This window comes from Prinia subflava, chromosome 2 (assembly GCF_021018805.1).
Source record: "Prinia subflava isolate CZ2003 ecotype Zambia chromosome 2, Cam_Psub_1.2, whole genome shotgun sequence".
Classification (NCBI taxonomy): Eukaryota; Metazoa; Chordata; class Aves; order Passeriformes; family Cisticolidae; genus Prinia; species Prinia subflava.
The window spans coordinates 22351439-22377176 of record NC_086248.1 but is presented as its reverse complement, the minus strand read 5'-3'; the positions used below and the strand labels follow the sequence as shown (position 1 = coordinate 22377176).

The window sequence follows — 25738 nt, the reverse complement described above, 5'->3', positions numbered from 1 at the left end:
CTCAGAAAACTCCAAAAGATTCTAATGAGTATCTAACAATGAAATCGAGAGTCAGGCAGCTTCTTCTATAGTCTCCTGTGTGGGTTTTGGGGAGGATTCAGTTTGTCACTCCCAAACCTGTAAGTGTTTTCTATTCTGCTGTGGTTTTTGGAGAAAGAAGCAATGTAAATTCTATGAATTTAATCTTTTTAAATATTACAGGCACAAACTGCCTTTTTCTTAGCTTATCTTTGGTAAGTAGCCTTAACTAACATTAATGCTGTAGTAAAAGCTGCTGCTGTTGTAAATGTAATATTGACAGTTTTTCTGTTAGTGTAATTTGCCATTAGACCATTCAATAAGTTGCTATATTTCTATTTTTAGTTAAATACCTCTTGTTATTTTGGTAGTCTGTTATTTTCAAACTGAGATGTTTTTTGAACCTTTTATCAATATGTGATCGTATATGATGAAGTAAACCAATAACTTTAAATAGTGAAATCAGAGACTGAAAAAGGACTTTTGTTTTTAAGGCTGAAATTTGTAATTGTTCCTCACTGGAGTGGAAGTGATTGTTTTCTGAGAATGAATTTGGGTATAGATTTCTGCCACAGGGGAATGTAACAAATTTCCTTTGTCAACTGCAGTCCTTAAAAAGGAAATTTTTCTTCTTTCTTTCTTTAGCAACTTTTCTTTAAAATAACATCTTTTTGTAATGATATCATATGAACGATTGTTAATGATAACATACAGGAAAGAAATCATAATGCAGTTAAAAAAACCCCCTGATATTTCATGTATCACACTATGCCATAATTAGTAGCAGCAAAATCTCAGGGTGGAAGAAGTCTAGCAGAGCTCTTCTGTAAGAACTCTGCTACCTAATCTAAAATATCAATTATTTAGATATCAAACGAGTTTCAACAATATCAGCTAAAGAAAACTATTTTTAATTCTACATATACTCAGAAAACTTCTGAAAAATTAAGTGCTGTGTTTGTGAGGAGAGATAGGTAAAATAGTCTGCTTGTGTTCTGAAGTGAATGAATGAGTTAAAGAAGTGAAATTCCTTTCACTTAAATGTTGTATTTCAGCAATATTCAAAGAACCATGAGTCAGAAATCTGGAATGCTATTTCCTTAAAATGTCCAAGAGGAGAAGTTTCCCAATAAGAAGTTCTAGGAAATTCTTTCCTAGAAAAAAAAAGACATTTTACTGAAAATTGTAATGGAATACACCCTACTTGAATTGTCTGAAAAATTAAATTAAAAGTTATAGATTGCATTATCAATTCCTGAATTTTGTACCTAAAGGAAGAATAACTTTTATGTTATGTTATGACCATTATGTTAGTCAATTTGTAAGCTGTGTCAGCTATGTGATGCTTTTGAGCTTTCACACAGGCTCAGTCTTTCAAGCTTGATCCTTAATGAGGGAAAAACATCCTTCCTGTGGCTAGTTGCCCTTAAAAAAGGAATTACATGCTTTAAGATAAAGTCTTTTTGGCTGTCTCTGATTGTGGAAGGGATAATTTTGTGCCTTCTGGTGACTTACTGATCCATATAAGAGCTACTGTGATCTTTGTCCTCGGTACGTGAATCAGTAACAAACACACTGTTGATGGTTCATAACTTGTAGTGATTTAGTGGACTTGTAACCTCCCTCCACAAAATTCCTACTTCTGCTACTATTTGAGATCACAAACCCAAAAGGAATATGTTTTGGTAAAAGTGGGCTTACTAGAGAGAAATAAGGAGCTGGTCCTCTGCTACTATGAGGTGCCAGTCCTAAACCAGAACAACGTGCTTTGATATGGCAAACAGAAGTGGAAGTCAGTGCTGCAATGGGATTGTTTCTCCTTCTGTGTAGCCTAAATAACTTACTACAGTGGTTTCATGCTGCTTACACAATCCTAGAGATCATCATCCCAACTGTGCTGATTTTAATATCCCATTTCATGTTCTTTCTTGTCTGTCTTTATTGATGTGTGTTCGTATGACTAATATTAACTTGTGAAAAACACTTCAAGAGTTTTTTGAAATGTCACAATTATCTAAGTGCAGTCATTACCTTATCTGAGTCAGTATTGAGGTTATTGTTGTGGCTTAGCCCCAGGGGGCAGCTGAGCACCACGCAGCCATTCACTCACCAGCCCCACAGTGGAATGCGGGAGGGAATCGAAAGAGTAAAAGTGAAAAAAAATGTAGGTTGAGATAAAGACAGTGTAATAGTTAAAGCAAAAGCTGCATGTGCAAGCAAAGCAAAGTATGGATTTCATTCACTGCTTCCTATCAGCAGGCAGCTGTTCAGACATCTCCACAGAAGCAGAGCTCCATCACGTCTGTGGTTACCGGGGAAGACAAATGCCATCACTCCAAGCCTCCCTGAGCAATGGCAGCCCTAGCCAGACCCCACCCCGTCCCTTTGATTGCTGACAGTGACATCGTATGGTACAGAATAAGCCTTTGGTCAGCACAGTCAGCTATCCCAGCTGTGCTCCCTCCCAGCACCTTGTGCACTTCCAGACAAGTCATTGACAGGACAGAAAAGACACTGTGTAAGCTCTGCTCAGCCGTTTCTGAAACATCCCTGTTACCAAAACTGTGTTCATCACAATTTCAAACCCCCATTTTAGTTACTATGAAGAAATTTAATTCTTTTCTTGTTACTGGATATACTCAGTAGTGTTAACTTACCTTCAGATTGTCCCAGATAAAATACAACTGTCACTTACCTAGACTTTAATTAATCTGATTTATTTGTAAAGCAAGTTATTTTTCCCTTTGGCTGGCACAAAGTAGGGGAAGTTGTAGTGGGCTTTTCAACCTTCAGATAATAAAAATGCATTTCCAGACATACCAGTTCTGGTTTGTTGTAGTCTTTATATTGCTCATATTTTTTTGTTATCTGTTTTCCTTGACTTAAGGTAGTATCACTTTGTATTATGGAAACTATATTTCTGCCTTTATAAAAAAGTCTCTGCAGTTTATTAAGAGTTACTGTTGATAACTACTTTGTATTTATTATGAGTCTGCCTGCATTGGCAAAGATGACATAGGAACTTTTTATTATTTTTTTGCAAAAATAAAAGAAATCTGTCTTATCTGGAATCATTGTTTCCAGATTTTTATTCTTTTAAACTGGCAGAAAGTGTAGTGTGATGCAGGGCTGAATCAGTATTTCTGGAATAAACCCCTGTGGATTGTTGTGATAGAAAATAGGAAGTCAGATTTGCTATGTTACTGTAGCCAGCAGCTGTTATCCTGATTAATTAAAGGTTGTATAATTTCCCGTGTTAGATGGATAGTTAACATATAAATACAGTCACATACTTTTCTTTTCATCTTGTCGTGTATAACTAAACCATTAATAATTGCATTTTGAATTCCTTTCTTTTTCATATCCTTTCCATATACTGAAGGTTTCATTTGCATAACTTTTCAAGTTTTTCTTTTGCAGTTGGGATAATAGGACAGATAGATGGAAGTTTGTAGCAAAATATGCTCATCAAAACAGGCATTCTAAATTTTTACTAAGGTGCTGATCTTGCTTCATGGTGAAGAGAGTGGTCTGGTACGTCACTAATTGTTAACTGTGAAGAAAGGAACCACGTTGCTTGTAGCACACATAATGTAGACACTGCATTTTAACTGAAACATTTGAGATTTGTTCAAAGCTATCACATGATCCTTGCTTCCATGTCTTTGTACTATCTATTGGACTACTTTGTGTACTGAGTATTTAAATACCGTTTATTCACCCAAGTAATCTCATTAACTTCACTAGGGATATGTGTTGCTACAAATGAGTCTGCAAAACCATTTACAGTACTTGTTAATTCTGTATTTTGCATTTGCACCCTTTAACGCTTTGAAACCTTTTATCTTGTATACCCTGGAAGACTTCCTAAAACATTTATAGAATTATTTATGCATGGAATACTTTCGAGAAATCTTGCCTTAAGGTTCTTTGAAGCTGGCTTATAGGATTGACTTGAAAAGGGCTATGGGAGGCATGGGAGGTCACACAATCTCCTTGACTGTATTAGATCTGTGCCTCTCTAAAACTTGCTTAACAACACAAGGCACATCTGTGTTGTGCCAGTGGATTGTAAACTGAAGTCTCAAGAAGGTTAAAGCAGCAGATTTGGACATGCAAAAATCTCATTTATGGAGAAAGTCAGCATTCTTTCTGCATGTATGTAAACCCTAAATTGTTAAACAGTCTTGAGCATCTACTTATTATTAGTCCAGATGAAGTTTTTACAGAAAAGAAAAAAAGAACATGAGGGTAGTAACAGTTGCACAAACAATTATTGATTTCTGCTCTTTTTCCTAGTATTATGATTATCCTTCCCCTGCTAATCTGGGTCCACTAGTTGATGCTTTCTTATTCCTCAGTTTAGGATATACTTGAGGTTACTCTTACTTAAAATGATTTGATAAGTTTTCTCTTTCTTCCATGGTCTGCAGGTCCACTTGTCATCCATACTTACTTAAGAGGGTGCCCCATGCAGGTTAGCCACTACTCCTTTGGTTTTTTGTTATTCCTAAACCCAGTTTTGTCTGGGTCTGCATTTCTGTAGTTGACTAGGAGTGAGTTGTTCATAACTGTGGCCTCTCTAGTGCCAAGTCTTTGTCTCATCTCTTATTGTTCCTGTACATGTATTTTCCTGGACTGCATCCTTTATTTCTATTTCTCAGAGACTCAAAGCAATCTTGTATTTCTCTGAACCATGTAATTGTGTCACTTGCAAAATACTTTGTTGTGCGTAGACTGTTTGTTACAGTTATTCATTTAAAACTCTGGTTGTACCATCATTAAAAAAAGGGAGGAATTAAATTAGCCTTAGACAGCCAGTCCATTAGAGAAATTGCTACCACAGCTAAATGAAGTAAAGCAAAGCTTCAGGCAAATTTGAGAATTTCATGCAGGGTCAGCCTGACTGTAGCAAGAATCAGACCTGAGGCCTTGCAAACCCTTTACAAAGCTTATGGCCTGTTACTGAGGATGGCAGTACTGGATTAGAGGGCTTCACAGTCATAAAACATGGCATACATAAAACAGTTCTCCTGATACAGCTTTAGATTTCAAAATTGCCTGTTTTAATCAAAGTTTTCATTAGAAGTCTCCAGAGAACTGTTGCTGTAAAATCCTTGCCTGGTCTGGGTACTACATGTGTACCTTGCCTGACCAAGCTAGGGTGATCCTTGTCTGACTAGCTCCCTAGATTTGTGACAGCTGGATACAGAGCTAGTCATAAAACATTATAATCATTAAATATTTCAAAAGCCAGGTAACATTAGACGCCTGTGTTAACATTAGAGAAATAATCTCAAAGCAGAAGTGTCTGCCTTCTTTGCCTTTTTTGACTTTACAATGAGATTTGAAGGACCACCTTAGCTGTCTATAAGTTGAGCATTTTAATCATAGAATAGTTTGGGTTAGAAGGAACCTTAAAGATCATCTTGTTCCAACCCCCTGCAATGAGCAGGGACATCTTTTATTAGATCAGATTACTCAAAGCCCTGCCAAACCTTGAATGCCTCCAGCAACGGGACATCCACAACATCCCTGAGCAACCCCTGAGCAACCTGTTCTAGTGTTTCACCATCTTGCAAAAGATGCTCTTATATCTAATCTAAATCAACTAAATGCTTTAAAACCTTGTCACTCTCCCTAACATTTCAGACCTTGTTAAAGAGTTTCTCTCAATCTTTCTTCTAACTTTAGGTATTTAAAGGCCATAGTGGGATCTCCCTGGGACCTTCTCTATGGTGAACAACTCAAAATCTCTTTGCCTTTCTTTACAGGAAGGGTATTTTGTGGCCTTCCCCTGGGCCTGCTGTAAGAGATCTGCGACATTCTGGTGCTGGGGCCTCCAGACCTGGATACTGCATTCTGATTGGGGCCTTACAAGCACAGAGTAGAAGGAGATAATCCCGTCTCACCCTGCTTTTGATGTAGCTCAGGATATGGCTGGCCTTCTGGCCTGTAAGTACACATTGCCTACTTGCATCCAGGCAATGTGTTCTTACAGTCATCCAGGCATCCTATTCACCATTATTCCTGGATCCTCCTTCACAGGGCTGTTCTAAATCCATTCGTTCCTTAGCATGTGCTGATATCAGCAAGTGCCCTGACCAAGTTGCAGGACCTTGCACTTGGCCTGATTGAATTTCATGAATTTTCCGTGGGCCTATTTGTCAAGCCTGACAAAATCCTTCTGGATGACACCCCTTCTGTCAAGCGTATCAACTACAGCACTCAGCTGCACATCTGCTGAGGCTGTACTCGATCACCGTGTGTCCTTAATAAAAGTACTGAGCAGTATCAGTCTTGATATGACCCATGAGGAGCAACTCTTGTGATTCATCTCTGGACACTGAGCTGTTGACCACCATCTTTGGATGCAGCTATCTACCCAAGTTCCTCTCCATTGACTGATCCATCCATCAAACCCACATCTTTCCAATTTGGAAGTGAGGAAGTTTGGGGGGACTGTATCAAACATCTTGCAGAGGTCAAAGTATTGCAGTGAGGTTCAGGGACTTGAAAGATGAGGGGAGAGCACTTGCCAGTGAAAACAGAGACAAAAAGTCATCAAGTAGCTCAGCCTCCTCCATGTCATCATGAGGAATTTTGCCATGGAAAGGGTGGTTAAATATTAGAATGGACTGCCCAGGGGGATAGTGGAGCCACCCTGGAGGTGTTCAGGAAATGTCTGGGTATGGTACTTAGTGCCATGGTCTAGTTGATAACAGGTGGATCAGTTAAGGGTTGGATTCCATGCTCTTAGAGGACCTTTCCAATCCAAATGATTGTGTGATTCTGTGATTTATTGGAGGAGTACAGTTTCTTTTGTCTTCCTTTTCTAACATACCTGCAGAAGTTGTTCAGATTGTTCACATCCCTTGCCAAATTCAGCTCCAGCCATGCCTTGCTTTGCTTTCTTGATCCTGTCCCTCCATTCCCAAGTTCCATGCCTGTATTTTTCTCAGGATTTGTGTCTGCTTTGTAATTTAAGATTTAGACCATGTGGCCTGTTTTACAGAAAGTCAGCATTTGAACTGAAAGGACCTTTAGTAGAAATATATGCTTAATCTAAATCTCTCTTACTTCAAACGTAGTTTGAGAATGCCATGATATTAGATATTTTTTCATTCTTCTATATGTTTCAGTTCTTTGGAAATCTTTCATTTTGGAGGCTGAAAAGAAGTCATGAAACTTTCTAAAACAGGGTGGGTCAGGCTTCCTCTCCCATTTCTGTTTTGAGATGAAAAACTGGTTTTGGAGGCAGAAAATGGTGAGAAAACTGGCATCTTGGCTGTAAAATGTGTTAGATTTTGCTTACTTCTTAAAAGATGCAGTCAACCTAATGTACACTGTATGTGCAGCTTCCTGGTGTCAGCAGAGGAAAACTTGCACAATCGTCATCTTTTAATTTCTTGGCAGACTGTGGGCATCTTGTAAGTGAAGAAGTCTCCTAAACTGACTGGCAATTAGATTTGTGCCTGCCTGGGTTTTTACCTTCCAATACAATGTGGCTGTAAGAAAGAAGCTATGGGGTGTTTTTATTTTGTTTGGGGGCTTTTGGGGAGGTTTCTTTGGTATCTTCATTCAGTTTCGTTTGTTTGGGGTTTTGGTTTGGTTTGGTTTTTTGACTACTAGCTTCCTTGGGTTTCAAAACTTTATTCTGTATATTTGTATTTAAAATGTCAATTGCAATAAGGTACTGAGAAGGTGCATTTTGGGAAAACATGAGTTAAGCACTGAGTGATTGGGCAGCTGTGGGATACATTGAATTATCTTCAATGCTGTCAAGTCAACTGTTCTGTAAAGCAAATAGCAACAGTGGTTCGCTAAAACAAAGTGAAACATATTTCAGTGCTGCCCGTTTGATTGATCTTCACCTGGACAAAGAAAAAGCTTTTCCAGCATTGTGTGGTTGTTGTGTGTGTCTTTATTTGGTTGGTTGGTTGTTTTTTTTTCCTCTCCCATCAAAACTTCCAGTTGCCCAATTACTACCCACTTGGCATTCATTGCTGACTTTAATCATGATGAAATCTGCATGCCAAATAGCTTATTTAGCAATAAGCTAGTAAGTCTCCAAATGGAAGAAGAACCCTCCCACCCTGAATGTGAGAAGTCAAGTACAAGTGGAGTTCAGTCTGTTTGCAGTTTTCTGGAAGCCTCTACCAGAGTTCTATGACAACTGCAAATTTTAAAGATTACTTCTCTTTGCTCACTGTATGCTTGTCAGTAGTGGGATTTCTCATGTTTAAAATGTAGCTTTTAAAAGAAAATTGAGAATAAAACAACAGTTATAATATTATTCTCTGTTACATTATTTGCAAAATTAAATGCCGGAATCACCTTTTAAAGGGATAAAGCAGAGAGGCTTTAAGCAGTGCTTAGGTCACATTCAGCACTTCAAGGCCATTTATGGATTTAGCTGCCCCTCATATCTTCTTTTTGTTATTTTTTAGACTTAGATAATAACCAACAAAAACCATAAATATTTTCCTTTAAAGATAAGCTCTACATTATAAGAATTTGACTTTCTGTTTGGATCATGTGTGCTATGGTCTGTGTGAGAGATAAGGGAGCGTAAGTGGGAAGAAAAGAGAATACATACTCCTTGTAGGCTTAGTGATTTCATGCTGTTTTTTGTGAAACTCATGATCAATTCAGAAGTTAGTTATTTATACTGAGGATTTTGAGGGTTTAATTTTTTTTCCTGGAATCCTGATGTGAACGACAAATACAAGAAACATGTAGTGTTTGAAGTTTTGTCTGCATTTTCTATTTGCTTTTTTATTCTATTTATTTCTACTTTCTAATTATTAGTAGAGTTTGGTTTTTTTAGATAGCAGTAGAACTGACTCTATTTCTTGTACATTGAATCTCTACATCCTGGTTATCGCAAACTGTTCACTCAGAAAAACAAAAGTGGTAGTGGCAAAAAACAAAAAAACCCAGACTGATCAGAAACCAAAACAAGCACAAACCTAACTCAAAAAACAAACAATAAAACCTACACAGTAATTTACTAAACTCAAGGGAATAAATACTGGCTACAACCTGAATACAGCCTTTGCGAACAGCTAGTAAAAGTGAGAGGTAGAAGTATTGCTCTAAACTTTGTGAGTTTATTTATTGATTTATTTATTTATTGTTTATTTTATTCTGCTACCCATTTGCTATTGGATAGACAGAAACAAGGCACATATGTGTTTGTTTGTTTGTTTGTTTCCCCCTCCACTCCTACTATTATCAAGTGCAGATCCATTAGAGTTTGCACTTAATCAAATTGTATCTACAGACCCATGTCAAAATAATACTGCATTAACAGATTTAGGAAATCACTAGTTGTTTTGTGGGCATTTTGTAAGGAAGTTTATGATTGCAGGTGTGGTGAAATAATTAATGTTCATGACTTCTACATATCAGATGTCATATATAATTCAAGATCTCACAACCATTAGTGGTTAGCAGCTAACAAAGCTTTCTAAGACTAAGGCAGTCCATTGGTATAACTGGTGTGATTGTGCTCAGTCAGTTTAAAGTGTTCTCAGGTGTTTTGTGGAACTCCCTATTCCTATGGGTTAGTGTGGTGCAAATCACAAATGGTGAAATCAGTGGAGTTATGTCATGGAAAAAAATTGAGTTGAGAGAGTTCTTATAGTACTGCCATTTTCAAAATACAGATTTTTTTAAAAGTATATTTTAAACTGCTGAGCTCTTACATCATAAACAACAGCTCTTAGACACTTCTTGTCAGTAACTTGTCTACTTGTCTAAGTGTTTTTTTCAGATCAAAGTTGACATTATGTGAATATTCAAGAGCAGAACTAGTAATTTCTTTCAGTTAGTGGACTTCTGAAAGCAGTGGACCAGCCTATACTGGTATAAGGGAAAAAAACCCACAATTCTTTATTTGGAAATCCCAGTGGTATATTCTAACAGTGGCCATGACAACGATGGGCTAAAATTAGTGTCATATTTTGTGTTTTGGTGCTTTTGTATTTTTGTGCCATGATAGGTAAATTTTACTTCAATGGTAGTACAATGCCAAAAAAGTAGACTTAAGTAAAATTGATGCCCCAAACAACTTAATTAATCTTTGTGTTACTGTGTTTTTAAGTGTCAAAACTCATCAAAACTGGTAACAAGTTCAACTACTTGTGATACAAAATTGAAAGCAAGGTGTAGAAAGTGAGTTGATGAGACTGCAGGAGGCAATGAGAAGGCAAAATCCTGTGAGGCCCAGGTGTTTCAGTTGAGATCACAGGAATGAATGGTCTTGAACCTGTGACCACTAAAACAAAGCATTAAATTAGCAGGTCTGCCTGTGCAAGCTAAAACAAACCATGAATAAGGCCAGTGTTCAATTTACCTGGTGTATACTTACGTAAAGTATTTGCGTGAATATTGAATACATTTTTAAACCACCTCAGGGATTTAAACTATATTACAAACTGTAAAAAAACCCCTATGACATTAAACAGAACAGGCAGTAAAGGCAAAACTATTAAACTACCTTTAATACTGTGTGAAGTGACAGAAGATAGGCTGAAAAGCGATGGTATCCTAAATTGCCGCTCATTCATATCAAATTAATCACCTTCTGATGAAGTGATAAAACTGAAGAATTTTGTAACTGATAAAACTGAAAATTTTTGTAAGGAAGAAGAAAAACATAAGAATATAATAAATGTGAAACCTTGATTTAGCTTTTTTCTTGTTTGCCTTATCCTGGGAAATAATTTTCTTTAAAATTCTAACTAGTTAGGGACATACATTGGAGGCATGAAATTGGAAATATTTAAAGCTAATTAAACATTGCAACAGCAATCTTCTTTATCAAAACTTAGGGAACTTCCTTATGTCTAGACTATTTCTAGGAGTCTGTTTAACTGAGATTTACTCTTACATTACATTCAGACACATGGTAATGGCAATCTGTATGAACCTGTCAGAATGAATATATTGTATAAAAAACAAGGTTGGAGCCCATTCCTCCCCATTACCTTTTGATTAATGTTGTATATATTTGTTTTTCTGTGACAGAGAAGCAGCTCTAATACTCAAGTCCTCATCCTTCTAATATCACAGCTATATCCAAACTAAGCATAATTTACCTCAATTTTCATGTGACTGGTCCCATGAGGTACTAGTTTCAATGAAGTCTTAGCTGCTTATACTACAGAACTTTAGGATAAAGAGGGGAAAAAATGTCTACAAAGGTCTCCCACTCCATAGATGCACTGAAAAGACAAAATGGGTGTGAACAAAAAGTACAAATAATTGGAGAAAATAAGACTGTGGTTGCAATCCATGGTTGTGGTTGCAGACTGTGTATCAGCTCTGTGGCTGAGCTCAGGTTCTTCAAGGGCGGCCTTTTCCCTCTGGTGAACACAAAGCAGGCAGTGTGCACACTGGCACAACACAGCTCCCCTTGTGCTAGTGGATTCCAATATGCTTCTCCCAACTTGCATTGCATATTGCCAGAATGGTTATATGGCTGTGGAAGCATAAGTTATGTATTCTAGTAAGTTAGTGAACCCCACGTGGGTTAATTCGAAAGAGGTCTGTCTTGTACTGCACAGGAGGCAAGGACAGTACAACTTGTATTGTTAGAACTCTTCATTGCATTGATCAAATGGTGTTTTGTGTGAGGTTGTTTGTTTGTTTGGGTTTTGCTTGTTTGTTTTGGTTTTGGTTTTGTTTGGTTTTTTGTTTTTTTCCCCTGAAAAGTCAAGCAGTAACTGCCTGTGAGATTAATATAATTTATAAAATATTGGTAGGAATGATGAGATCACTTACTACAGTTGAGTTAGACTGTGACTTACTTGAAACTACTTCTTTTATACTAACAAGCAGTAACTAATTTCTATCTCCATATCCTTACACAGACTTCAAACTATGTGTATAAATGCAGAATATTTGTACTGGAAATGAAAACCTGAAGCTATAGCATCACATCAAGGTAGTTCCAATGTAGTCCCATCTTTCCACTTTCTATTTAAAAATTTCACCTCAACTTTTCTCCTTAGATTTAGTTTCTGAAACTGTCCTGCTGTAAAATTTTCATTCTGGTGTTTTGTTTCTTCAGAGAGTAGTTGTGGATCATCAGCTGGGAGGCTAATCAGTAGCTAAATCCTGGACTGGTGTCTTCACTCTGTCATCAGCTTCTTTCTAGCTACCAAAGTGCAATTAGTTTGACTCTTACAGGGATTTTGAAATATTTTATTAAAAAGTACCACAGCAGAATAAGAACCTTACTTGTATTTTGTATATGGGCGTATTCAATCTAGCCACAGACCAAAAAGGAATTGAGACATGTAGAAGCCTTATTTTTTTTTGCTACTGAATTCTAAATGGCATACCATAGCCTTCTGAAGGTTGGCTAAAAAAATCTAGTGGACATTTCTCCTAAGTGGTTACAGGCTACTCTCCCACGCAGCCACTTCTTTCAACCCTTCTGTTTTGGTTTTGATGATGGTAATATGTAAAGCCTCCATTTCCTAGAACATTTTTTATTTTTGACTTATTTGTCCATGGTGACCTCAGTTGACTTCATCTTGGTGTCTTAATATCCAAGAAAAAATTTGTGTTTATAATCAGAGCTCAATTGAACATTTTTGTTTCAAGGCGCCTAAAAAGTAATAGTTACCTGTAAGGTCACATTTCTGTACACCTAGAAATCTCGCAAAAACTGAATTAAAATGAATTTTTATTTCAAATTTGTACAAAATTCTATAAAACTTTATAGTTTTTATAAGCATACTATAGTTAGTTTTAGATATCTTTAGGGTTGAACCACATTTAATATGTAGTGTCTATCTATAGTGAAGAAATTACTTTAATCTTAACACTCATTTTCTTCTTCTGGTTACTTCTGTTGTCAGAGATATTGAAAAGACAAACAGGGAGGTAAAGATGCTTGCTGTAAGCAATTGCATGGGTCATTAGTTAAAATGAGTGTTTAAATGGATAAATGTTTCCCCATCAGATTATAAACACAGAACTAAATTAGCAAAAAAGGAAAACTCAGCACAGTTGTTTTATGATCACTAGTTGGGTGTTCAACCTCTAGCTGAAACATAAAACTGAAAATCTTTTAAAGTGCTGTATCATATAATTAAATTTGGTTGTTGCAACATCTGATACATTGTGCTATACCTGTCAGATACCTGCATTTATACTGAAACGGGTTAGAATGAATAATATATTACTTCTTATATTTAGGGAACTTAGGAAACAACACCAAAATAGATCAAAATTTCTGCTTGCATTTTATTGCTTCTCTTGCACACAAAAAGTAGAAAGCCAGCACACAGTTATAAAAACACACAAGCATTGTGACATTAATAAAGAAATTAAATCTTATATTTTGAGCTATGTTCTTGTTGCAAAAAGACTTTGAGTTTTGATGAAACTCTGTTTCTTCACTTATTGTTCTTCAGATCATATATATTCATATAATCATAAATCAAAGTGTGCTTGTAAATTACTTAATTACTTGTCCAAACTTTTTTTTTTTTTTTTTTTTAATGTGTATTTTGAATGGCAGGAGGTTAAAATTTTAACTTGTAATTAGGTAGATTGGTTGCTACACTTCTTTGTGAATGTTAAACAATAAGGCATTGATGACAACTCTACTTTTACTGAGAGGCTACACAGACTGAAGTTAGAGTAACCTAATCTTCTGTGAGGACCCAATCAAAATACTTCACATAGTGGTACAACTTCTTTTCCTGAAGTTAAAAAATGAGAACAAACTCTATTAATTAGATGGAAGCTGCACAGAGCAACAACCAATATGGTGAAATCATACGTTCTCCTCTTTATTTCCGAAATGGCCAGTTACAGTTTCAAATAATTTAGAGTTGGAGGTGTTTTCTAATTGGCATTCAGCGTGAAAAGGAGTGCAAACAATCTCAGTTTAAGGCAGCTACAATGATTCCACTATAACTATCCTATCTAATGCACACACACACCTTAATCTAAATTTTAACTGCGCCATAGGCTTATCTACTTCTACACAGGCCCAAAACTGAGGCCTAGTTTGAGATAGCTCAAATCTCATTCCACAATACCTCATGTCCATGTTCTCTAAGAAATTCTGTTACATGGTGTTCCATTCTGAGAGGTGTTGTATCTCTGTTCTAGTTTTTCAAAACAAGTAGATTGCAGTCTGTTGGAGGAGCTGTTGTAGACACTGAGCAAATACTGTAGGTGACTGGGAGACAGACTACAGCTTTTAAATCAGCGAAGTGATTTGCCACCAAATGAAGTGATGGGCTGAGTGAGATCCAGAGATATCTCCACTCTGGACTGGGAACTATTCAACACTTTTGGAAGCAGCCTGAGGAAGAAACAGGTACAATTTAATTGCAAATTCCACTAAAATAGCTGTAAGACCAGGATATAACAGTATAAGCATAAACATGAATGATCTGAAGGAAAAGAAACTCTCTGAACAAATAGGATGGCAGTCAGAAAAGTGGTGACAAACTTTTTTACTTTTACATAAATCAGGATCTTTGCATGCGTACTTAGACATTTCAGGAGAGACCAGCTAGAAAGTGTTACCCTAGGAAACAGTTTAAAATCTTGTAATATATCATGAGTGAGCATCATTCTAGTGAGGAGAAAAATCAGTGCTGCAGTTAGAGGGAGAATATGCTAAAGAATTCTGAAATACTCTTCTATATCTTCCAGCTAGGGATTTGCATTTCACTCTAGGAAACACAATTCCAGAAACACACAGACAAAGAATTTCCACAGAACAGCAACAGAAATAATGAGAGAGAAAAATGACTTAACTGAAACTTTGAAAGGAAATCATTCTCAAATCTCAATAAGAGTAAGAGTTGATAGTCTTTATGTATGTTTAAAAAAAAAAAAAAAGGTATAGAAAGGAACTATAATTAACTTTCACACATCTGCTTCAGGCAGAAAGAATAAGCATCATTCAGTTTTATCTTATGTATAGTTATGAAGTTCCTTTTTTAGTAATGTGATAGTTAAAATTCATTTACCTTCATTCTTGAACTGTCATTAAAGAGTGGCTGTTGCTCTGAAAACTATTTGTATTGAGCTGCACTAGAAAACACAAGATAAAATATTAATTTACTATTTTAGCTGATGAGTTGTATCTAGTTAGATACCAGATTTTTCTTACACAATTCATTGTTTACTTTGAGCCATTATAATGAATTCTAATTATTGAAGTGATTCATAATTTCATGAAACTTCATGTTCAAAAAAGAAGAGAGGTAAGAAAAATCTTAAAATCACCTTGTTTCTGTCACACTCCCAACATTCTGAAGCTTCAGTTTCTTGTGTAATGGAATATGTTTTCTATAGCTTCAAGTTCTTGATAATATTTTGTTCAATTTGACAGTACCTGATGAAAGCTATGCGCTTTTATTTTCTTATTTCCCCCACGGTTTATCTGTGTTGGGTTTGCATGACCAGGTTTTAGGGTGCAATGCAGCCAGGGTCAACCCACCAGATTATCTTTCTTATTCAGAGTTTTAATTACCACACAACTATCCTATTTTTGCAGTATTACGTTTGTAGTACATGCATGCTAAACTTAAGAAGCCAGTTGTGTATCGTGTGACAAAGATAATGTCTAGGTATTTACATGATTAGATATAAAATTAATGCCTAAGGATTGTCATTCTTTAAAATATATAGGTATTTTTTAAGAACTATGTTAAACATGTCCATAATAACACCTAAAGTGTAGCATGACATGGAGTAAAAGTGTCACTAAGGACTTCCTGCAGTTACATGAAGTTAGTATATGAGAAAAAGAATCTGGTGTTGCAAAGACCTATTGGGTAATTACATTATTAATTGTTTAAAAATTAATTATTTTCTAAAAGTCTTCCAATTATTATTTATTAGAATAATGAAGAAAGCTTCTGCTTGTTTCCTTTCTGAAGGATTTGTAAAGGGAGAATAAAATCTGGTGATTTGTATTTTAGTTGTTCAGAAAAAAACCTTATTATTCTAGCCATGCATGTTGCAATAAAAAAGGTTAGTTTAGATAAGACCAGATAGGTGACACTTAATGCAATACAGGTTTTTTTTTTAGAAATATAACTAATAAAATTTTCAATTCTGAGTGTCTATGCCTAACTGTGGGGTGATTTCTACCTTACTTTAAATTTCAGACAGATTTTTCTCAAGAACTTAGTGCTTCATCAAATTCTATCAAAGCTAGGCACAAGTACACCACACTTCTGTAACTGACCTGATGGGATATCTTGGAGTACTGCTGTCGAAGTAACATGCTTTTATCTTCCCTGTACCACAAATAGTTTCTGGAACTTGTAGGGATAGAGAGAAGAGAGCAGCTTTTCTGGGAGGAACTCTGGGAAAATAGATATCTTGAAGTCCTCTTGCTTCAGTTCAGACAGAGGATAAAATCAAAATTTGCAAATGCAGATTTACATGAGTCCAAGAAAAAAAGGTGAACTTTTATCATCATTTCAGTCCCATGGGGGGATGGGCAGACAGTGGGAAGGTGGAAAGTGAGAAAACTTGTTGGTTGAGAGAGTTAATTTTCTTCATAGTATCTACTACCTATTGAACTACCTCAGCCAAAACCAGCATAATCTTTTCCTGAGTCATTAATCTTGCTTTTATTCACTATACTTTAGATGTAGCAACAACTTAAGACAAACTGCATTGTTTCTAAGTTGTTCAATTAAGTATTAAGTTTTCAAAACCAGTATTAGCTAAATCTTAACACTCACTGATGCTAGTAGAAATTCTCTTGGGGAATAATGGTTAGTCCTGTATTTAGCTTTTTTGAAATTTACACTTTTAATTGGCAATTTTTTTTCATAAGGAGCTATTTGTATTTAAATATATGTTGGTTGTGTATTGGCGATTGATGAGAGACGGGAAGACTGATTCGGTGATCAGAATTCGATTTTACTCAGGTTTTCCAAAAGCTTATATACTATTTCAGACAGGTTAATCATTTCTACTACAATAATCAGGTTAAAAATCACACAGAAAACTCATGCATTTTACAACAACTCTTTGCTTGCAGAAGTTGATTGAATCTTCTCTCTTCCCGTAAGCAGGTGTAATCCCATCTCCTGTAATTTTCACAGTTCTGTTTGTTCCTGCCATGGCATCTTGGTTATCAAACCAGATATGCTAATCAAGTCTGTTTGACTCTCTGTCTTGTGTATTCCCAGATCTCCCCCTTCTGTATTTACCAAGAATACCCCCTTGATGGCTTTATTAACTAATCTCTGCACACATTGAAGCAAGCAAGGTATCATAACTAATACAATTATTATTAAAATCATTACATGCATTCCTATCCTAAGAATATCTTTTAGCCAGGGTGTCAAACCCCAGCCACTAAACAAGTTATCTAGCCAAGATCCAGATTCTACCTTTAATTTAAATACACTCTCTTTTAGCTGCTGAATGCTTTTATGGATAGATTCTGAGTGATCAGAAAGATTCATACAACACATTCCATCGAAATCTTCACATCCATGGCCCTGAGCAAGGAGGATGAAGTCAATGGCTGCACGGTTTTGAAGGGTAGCATGTCTTATACTGTCAACATCTGTTAATAAATTTGATAAAGCTGAGCTGGTGGCATTTGTCTGCTTTGCCAGCCAGCAGGCTACCTTATTTAATTGACTTAAGGCCTTTTTTGCAGCCATTCCTGGCAAAAGCGAAGAAGCCAAATTCATCTGGGTCTCAGACCACAAAGACAATTCATCATCGCAGTATTCATCAAAGGCATGCAGAGTGCGCCTTATTCTGTGGGGATACTTGTGCTGCAAAATCATGGACATATTAGGTGTTAGCACAGTCAGTCGTCCCAAACTACAGGGACCTCCCTTTATGTGTGAGGGGATAGCAGCCCAGGCCCGATCCCCACAAATCAGAAACATTCCTGATGGCAGCCACAGTGGGGCGTTACTGGATTTAGAAGGGCTGCCAGAAGTGTAATTGCACCAAGAGGTCTGATTTTTATATGCAGGGTGATAGGGAGAAACATCCCAGGCTTTTGACTGGTTTTTTCCTGTGTAATCAAAATTAACACAAAAATCCATTTTTACAGAACCCAGGAGTTCTAATTCTTGTGGCTCCAAGGGTGTTATTGGAAGGTAAGGAGTCCACTGATCCCATGTATCAACAGGATTTGAGCTCTGTACTATGCTTTTGGTAATTTCTGGTATTGGCCAGCCATCTAATGGCAAACCGACTAAACAGGTTGAAAATGGATTTTCTGGGGATGCAGTGGCCAGGCATAAGGTATCTTGTTTGGTTGCATTAGCCAGAGTTATCCAAACATTTGTTTTGGGTTGATTAATAGGCCAGGCTGTGCTACAAAAGGCAAGCAATGCTAACAAGTATAGCATTCGATTTAACTCCATGGTGCCTTTGTTTGTTTGTTTAGAACTATGTTGTGGTAAAAGGAAAAAAAAAGAAAACAAAACCTTTTTTAGCTTATCTCCTTTTGGTCCTCGTTCAAGGCCTACCCTTTTGGTGGTCAGTTATAACAAAAAATTCAATGGATTTATACCTGTTTTACATTACGCTTTTGCCAAAAAAGGCTCTGTGATATCACCAATTCCCACACCCTTCACACAGACATCAAACCCAAAAGTTCACAGTTTCCTTTCTCGATAGAACAAAGGATGTCATCAACTGCAGTCTGAGTGGGGTTCCTCCTCCTCCTCCTCTCTCGGGGGCTCGGTGGCGGTGGCGTCTTGGCCTCCGTCAGCTGTCGGTAGAGGTTCTCGGAACGGCTTCACGTTTTTTGCCGGAATCCAGCGGGGTCCTTTTTCTGAGGAGATACAAGCATAGCCCCTTCCCCAGGTGATCAAAGGGTAAGGGCCAAGGATTTTACCAGACTCTGGGTCACGGATTAGTACTGGTGGTTTCTCTTTGCAGGAAAGCGATGTGGATGATGTAAAATGCCTAGTCATAGGGGGATTTAAGTCTGTCATTGAACAATTCAAGAAATTAAAGACATACAAGGCTTTGCATAATCTTTCCGCAGGAGTATCCTCGGCTCCCCCTTTTTGTTGTAACAGAAGACGTTTGAGAGAGCAATGGGCTCGTTCTATAATTGATTGTCCTGTGGGTGAGTGAGCTATGCCCCTTTTGTGGGTGATACCCCATAATGAGAAGAAGTTTGCAACTCTACGGGAAATATATGCGGGTCCATTATCTGTCTTAATCTGTTGCGGAATTCCTAAGGTGGCAAAGGCAGCAGTGAAATGACGGCAGGCGTCTTTCCCTGTCTCTCCCGTGTGAGCTGAGGCAAACAGAGCACCTGAAAAGGTATCAATAGAAGCATGCACGAATTTCAAGCGGCCGAATTCAGGAATGTGTGTCACATCTGTCTGCCAAATTTGTAGGCTCTGTAGACCTCTTGGGTTGACCCCTGTGTTCACATTAGGAAGTGTGCAACGCTGACAGTCAGGGCATATAGAAATGATATTAGAGGCTTGTGCTGGAGTTAATTTAAAAAGTCTTACCAAAGCCCCAGCATTTTGGTGAAAAAAGGAGTGACTCAGTTTAGCTTGCTCTATTTTGTTAGGCAAAACATGCTGCACTGATAAGGTTAACAAGTCTGCTTGGTCATTACCTTCAGTGAGAAAACCCGGTAGATTGGAATGTGACCTGATATGCATCACAAAGTAAGGAGCCGTCCTCTGGTCTAACAGAGAGACCAGCAGTTTTAACCAGTAAAAAAGAATGTCATTTTTAACATTTTTCAAAACAGAATTCTCTGCTCTCTGTACAATACCTGAAACATATGCGGAGTCAGTAATCAGATTAAAAGGTGTGCTGAATTTCTGAAACACTCTGACAACAGCAGCTAATTCCACTATTTGTGGAGACCCTTCAACCACAGCAATATCAGATTGCCAAGTTCCAGTTTCAGGGTCCCTCCATACAATCACTGATTTACGGGTTTTCCCAGACCCATCTGTGAATATTGTCATAGCTTGCAAGGGAGTCTCACTTCTCTTTGGCTTGGGGATTAAATTAAAAGACGAACTTAATAATTTGTGTTTAGGCGGATGGATAGATATCTGCCCTGGGTAATTTGTTAAAGCAATTTGCAATTTTTCAGACATCTGTAGCAACCAATTCAAATAAAACATTGTGAGAGGTAGATAGATAATATCAAAATCTTTCCCAGCCAAAGAGGTCAGTCTTTGCCGAGCCTTGACAATCAACATGGCCATAAGTTCATCTTGCATGGAAATAGTCTTGGGCATATTGTTAGGCAAAAAGACCCATTCGATAATTAGAAGAGGATCTGGTTTTTCTGAGTCCCACTGAAATATTAATGCATAAGGCTGTTTATTAGGATTCAGAATAATTAGCCACAAAGGCAACTCTGGAGCCCACCTAGCTGATTGCCTTTGAGAGATAGCATCAGCTACTTTTTGAAGCGCAATTTGTGCTTCTTTGTTTAAGTGTCTGGGTGATAAGAGGTTAGGCTCTCCTCCCAGGAGGGCAAACAATGGCTCTAAATCTGCATTTGAAATCCCCAGCAAGGGACGGACCCAATTTATTGTTCCTAGCAACTTCTGTGCATCATGTAAAGTTTTGATTTCAGTTGAGATTTGCAAGGGTTGTGCAGAAATAGAATGCATGCTTATTCGCCAGCCCAAATATTTCCAGGGAGATGTCTTTTGAACTAAAAATCAAACTGGTTATCACAATCTTTGTCAAAAGCATGTAAGTTGTCAAAAGCATTTAAGTTTAACAGGCTATATCTGAGCACTAGAAACAATTCTCAGTAAATATCATGATAGTCAGGAAATCATCATATATCCTTATTCTCAGTGGCAGTAAGCCACTGTGCTCTAATTCTTCAGGTGGATCAAACTTATATACACACATTAATCGTTGAATTTGTGCATTGCTTCTGATGCATCTTGATGGATCACATTAACAGCAAATACCTCGTCTTTTATGAGATGCACAGTACTACAGTATCTCACATTCAACACATTTGCATTCAACCTAGGTTTGATGACAAACTAGACATGAGAAGGAGAGAAGCAGTTCTGCATTAAGTTCTCACTCAAAGGCTGTAACCATTTGTTTAGAGTTCATCAAGAACAAAAAAGACTGAAAACCTAAAAGAGCTTTCTGCAGTCTTCTCAGAAGGGGTGCCATCCTCGGCTCCCCCTTTCCTGTTAACAACTTAAGAGACATTAATTTACCAATTTTTTTTTTTTTTTTTTTTTTTTAAGTTTTAAATGACCTCTATACAAAATCTGACTGCATAAAAATTCCCTATTGAGATAGAACATTTCCCCCCCACAAAACTAGCGGCGCAGACAACACAAAAGGACTGACAGTTGCCACCCTCCCTTCAGGCCCTGTGATCTGTACTGGGTTTTGGCTTTGATAGCCTTGACTGTTTCTTCCCACCCCTGAGAGGATCTTGGGGACAGGCCATAGATTTCCTGTAGGGAGACAAAAACTGAGCAATTAGACAATGTTACTGCAGTTCTTGGGGTGGCTGCACATAGGTTGGAGATGGTCTGGTGGATGGGGGCTGGGCCGGCTGGAAGCTGAAGGTTGCTCCTGGTTACTGCGTCTGCTGTGGGACTTGTGTCTGCACTCGTTGCTGTCCCATGCTGTGAGATGATTTGCTGTAAAAGCTGGCCATTTGGTGAAACTTGAAGAGGCATTGATTAGCGAAATAAAGGCAAGGTCTCTGTCTTTAAGGGCTTTCTTTTTTATCTGTAACCAATTGTTATGCATATTTGAAGCGAGTCAGTCCGGATCATTTTCGGGGCCGGGGTCGAATGGCTTTCTGTCACTGTTAAAGTCAGAGTCCCCATAAGCAGTTAGCGTTCGGCGGCTCTGGGGTCGCTGGTGGGATCCCGGTGGGGGTGCAGCTGGCGGCTGGGCTTTATCTTTGGCGTTCGTCGGGGAGGGGGTGCGGACGGGGGACGGGGAGCGGGACCTGGGCAGGTTTCGGTCTGGCACGGCCTCCGGGGCCGTCTCCGCGGTAGCCTCGCAGGCTGCCTCGCTCCCCCCCTCTTTTTTAACCGCTTCCATGACCGCCCTCCATGCAGGAAGCAGGCGCAGCTCTGGCTCGTGGCCAGGCAGCGTAGCCAGGTCGTAGAGCTTTACGCCGACCTTGTCCCAGTAGCGGAGAGTAAGAACAGAGGAAGGGGTGGTATCGGGGAACATGCGTGACACCCATCGTAGGAGCGACTTAAGGTCCTGCTTAAGAATGGGGGATCCATGCTTGCTCAGCAAGCGCTGGATGGTTTTCTTAACGTCTCTTCCGTCGGACATGACCTGTCCCATACCTTGAGTTCCCCTGGCTCACCTGTCACGTCCGGCGTACAGATGATTGTAGGCCCAAACACGGTTCTTTCACCGCCACGATCAGTTCCAGGGGCGTCGCCAATTGCCAGCAGACCGCCGGTTCTTCTCCTCACACGGGGCACCAATTATTGGCGATTGATGAGAGACGGGAAGACTGATTCGGTGATCAGAATTCGATTTTACTCAGGTTTTCCAAAAGCTTATATACTATTTCAGACAGGTTAATCATTTCTACTACAATAATCAGGTTAAAAATCACACAGAAAACTCATGCATTTTACAACAACTCTTTGCTTGCAGAAGTTGATTGAATCTTCTCTCTTCCCGTAAGCAGGTGTAATCCCATCTCCTGTAATTTTCACAGTTCTGTTTGTTCCTGCCATGGCATCTTGGTTATCAAACCAGATATGCTAATCAAGTCTGTTTGACTCTCTGTCTTGTGTATTCCCAGAGTTGTGTGGGTGGAAATTGTGCCTGCTAATGCAAAATCTTTATATCTGTAACTGTAACTTCTCTCCTTTCTGGCTAATCCCTGTTTTTGAAATACCAAACAAGGTTTACTGTTAATAGCATCATAAAGAGAAATAGTATATAAAATGCTTTTGCAACTGTCCAAGAAAACAAAACAAACAAACAAAAAATCTTCCTTGATTTCATACTATTTTTGGTTCTAAAGACAATGTATGTGTACTACTTTTTATGTGTGTTATGAACATACTTAGGATCAATGCACTATAGGTTTTATTTGGTAATTTCTATGAATTGATGTTAGAAGACTTGTGTAGGTTTGGGGTTTTTTTCTTACAAGGATTTAAAAGTTAACATATATTAGTTATCTTGTTGTAGGAATGCCTCTACAGTATTTTCTCTGGTTGGTTGTGCAATGCTAATAAATGAGAAGATTAATATCAAAATATAGGTTTTGATGACTTACTAGATGTGATTTCTGTAGTCTTACTCTGCTCCTGCTTTCATTTGACTCCTAATTAAATAACTCAGATCATCTGGTTGAAATCCAAAAACATTTGTATCATTTGGAGAATATTTGCTACAGCAGGATGCCTCTCCTTGTGTACACTGGTGTGAAAATTTGCATTAAATAACAGACAGACAGAATCAATAAGGTTAGAAAAATCCTCTAAGATAACAGAGTCCAGTCTTTGAACACCACCTTGTTCACTAGATTATGGCACTAAGTGCCACATCAGTTCTTTCCTTAAACACTTTCAGGGGCAGTGGTTCCATCATCTCCCTTGGCACCTGTTCCAGTGTCTGATCAGCTTTTCTGTGAAGAAATTCTTTCTAGTATCCAACCTCAGTCTCGCCTGGTGCAGCTTAAGACCATGTCCTCTTGCTCTGTCACTAGTTCCCTGGGAGAAGAGACTGACCCCCCAACTGGATACAATAAGGTCACCTGAGTTTTCTTTTTTCTCCAACATAAACAACCCCACCTTCCTCAACCATTCCTCACAGGACATACGCTCCAGACCCTTCACCAGCTCCATCGCCTTTTTCTGGAGTCGCTCCAGTACCTCAATGTCCTTCTTCAAGTGATGGGCCCAGAACTGGACACAGCACTCGAGGTGCAGCCTTACCAGTGCTGACTACAGAGGACAAGCACTCCCCTAGTCCTGCTAGCTCACTATTCCTGATACAGGCAAGAGTAGCATTGGCCTGCTTGGTCACCTGGGCACACTGCTGGCTCATGGTCGGGAGCCAGCAGTTTCACCATTTCACCTTTCTGTTCTAAATGCAAAAAATTACAATGCCAGCTTGTGTTGGAATATTGTATGTAAGTATTTTATTTCTACAGGAATTTTCCATAGGAAATATAATAAGTTGGATAGGGTTATTTCACCAGTAACACTCCTAGCTGGGAAAGGTGATACAGCAATGTGGCCATGAACTCATTACCAGGTTGGGGCATGGGGCCTCAGGGACAATGACAGCCTGTATTTCACCTGATGTGAAATACAGGCTGTCATTTGATGGTGGCTTTGATACTGGACAAATAGCCAAAAATGTCAACAAGGACAAATATTAAATTTCTCACCTGTGATAGATTAAATCCCTTTCCTAGTTTAATGTGGGGAGTGACTGCAGCTTTGCTGAAAGAGAGCTGGTGTCCTGGCAAACAGTCAGCAGAACATGAGCTAGGAGTGTGCATGGTGATGATGAAGGCTAGGTGACCTATCAAAAGGAGCATAGCCAGTAGGCTCAGGAAGTAATTTCCCACTCTTTCTCCCTTTATTTAGTGTTTATCCACTCTCCTATAGGAATATTGCATCCAGTTTTTACTCCCTTTATATGAGGAAGACATTAACAGACTGGAATGAGTTTGGTGTAGAGCTGCCAATCTGCTCCACTTACCCTGGAAGGAGAGGCTGAGGCAACTGGGCTTCCTCAGCCTTTCAGGAGAGATGGCTTCACGGGTATGTGGAGCAGCCCCTTAATCCCTTACAGGGATGTTTCCAGTAAGATACAGCTGGGATCTTTATTGAGGGAAACGATGGGAGAGAAAGCAATTGGTCATAATGGGAAACAAAGCAAGGTCCAGAATAAAATAAGAGTTATGATGAAAATAGTAAAGTCCTGAAACAGTGAGTTTTAGGATCTTTGTCTTTGGCAGAACCTTTTCAAGACCTAAGGAGAAAATGTCGTCAACAACTGGGACTGAAGTTGTTGACTCTGTTTTTTATGAAAGTAATTGCTTGCATTTATGTAACTTGAAGTGTGTCCTAGGTGTTAATTTTATGGTAAACTGATCCATTCTGCTGAATGTGGATTAGATATCTGTTGACTATATAGAACATTTAGACAGTCTGTGTATCTGCAGGTGTCTTCCTCTAAGTTTCTTAATCTTAAACTGAGTTTTATCTCTAAAAGCAATATAAATCTAATCTGGGGAATTTGGACTCCCTCTTTTAAATGAAAGAAACAGATATCTCTGAGGAGCTTTCATCTCATTTCTCTTTGCAAACTATTTTAGGAGGAGGTGAATCACTTCTTGTGACATTTCTTTTCTGTTCCAAAAGCCTATATATCAAAAAGGAAAAACATTTTGAGATTTCAGCTTTTCACTTATCAACATGAAGATCTGCAAACTTGATTTTCAAAAATCCTAAGCATTGCACAATTGCTTATTATATTTAAAAATCGTGTCCTCATGTTCAGATAAAAATTGGTTCTTTTTTATTTTGGAAAACTTATGATGGAGTCTGAAATCTTCCCACACAGTATAGTGTTTTTAGTGGAAAGACTCTGCAATGATTAACTTTAAATGCCCACTCAGGTTGATCCCTTTTGGAGCAAAGTCTTCTGCTCCAAAGACATAACCTTTGTACTTATAAACAATTGCATGTTTCAAAATTTTTGTAAAGAA

At 38.2% G+C, this 25738-nt stretch overlaps 2 protein-coding genes across 2 annotated transcripts in view; one reads left to right on the top strand and one right to left on the bottom strand.

The window, feature by feature from the left end:
* Window positions 1-25738, top strand: part of CSMD1 (CUB and Sushi multiple domains 1) — a 1074318-nt gene that overhangs the window by 341241 nt on the left and 707339 nt on the right. The window lies entirely within an intron of this gene.
* LOC134546526 (syncytin-A-like) lies at window positions 17121-18416 on the bottom strand. The gene has a single exon (XM_063389340.1). It carries the CDS (start codon window positions 18414-18416, stop codon window positions 17121-17123), a length of 1296 nt encoding a protein of 431 aa, XP_063245410.1.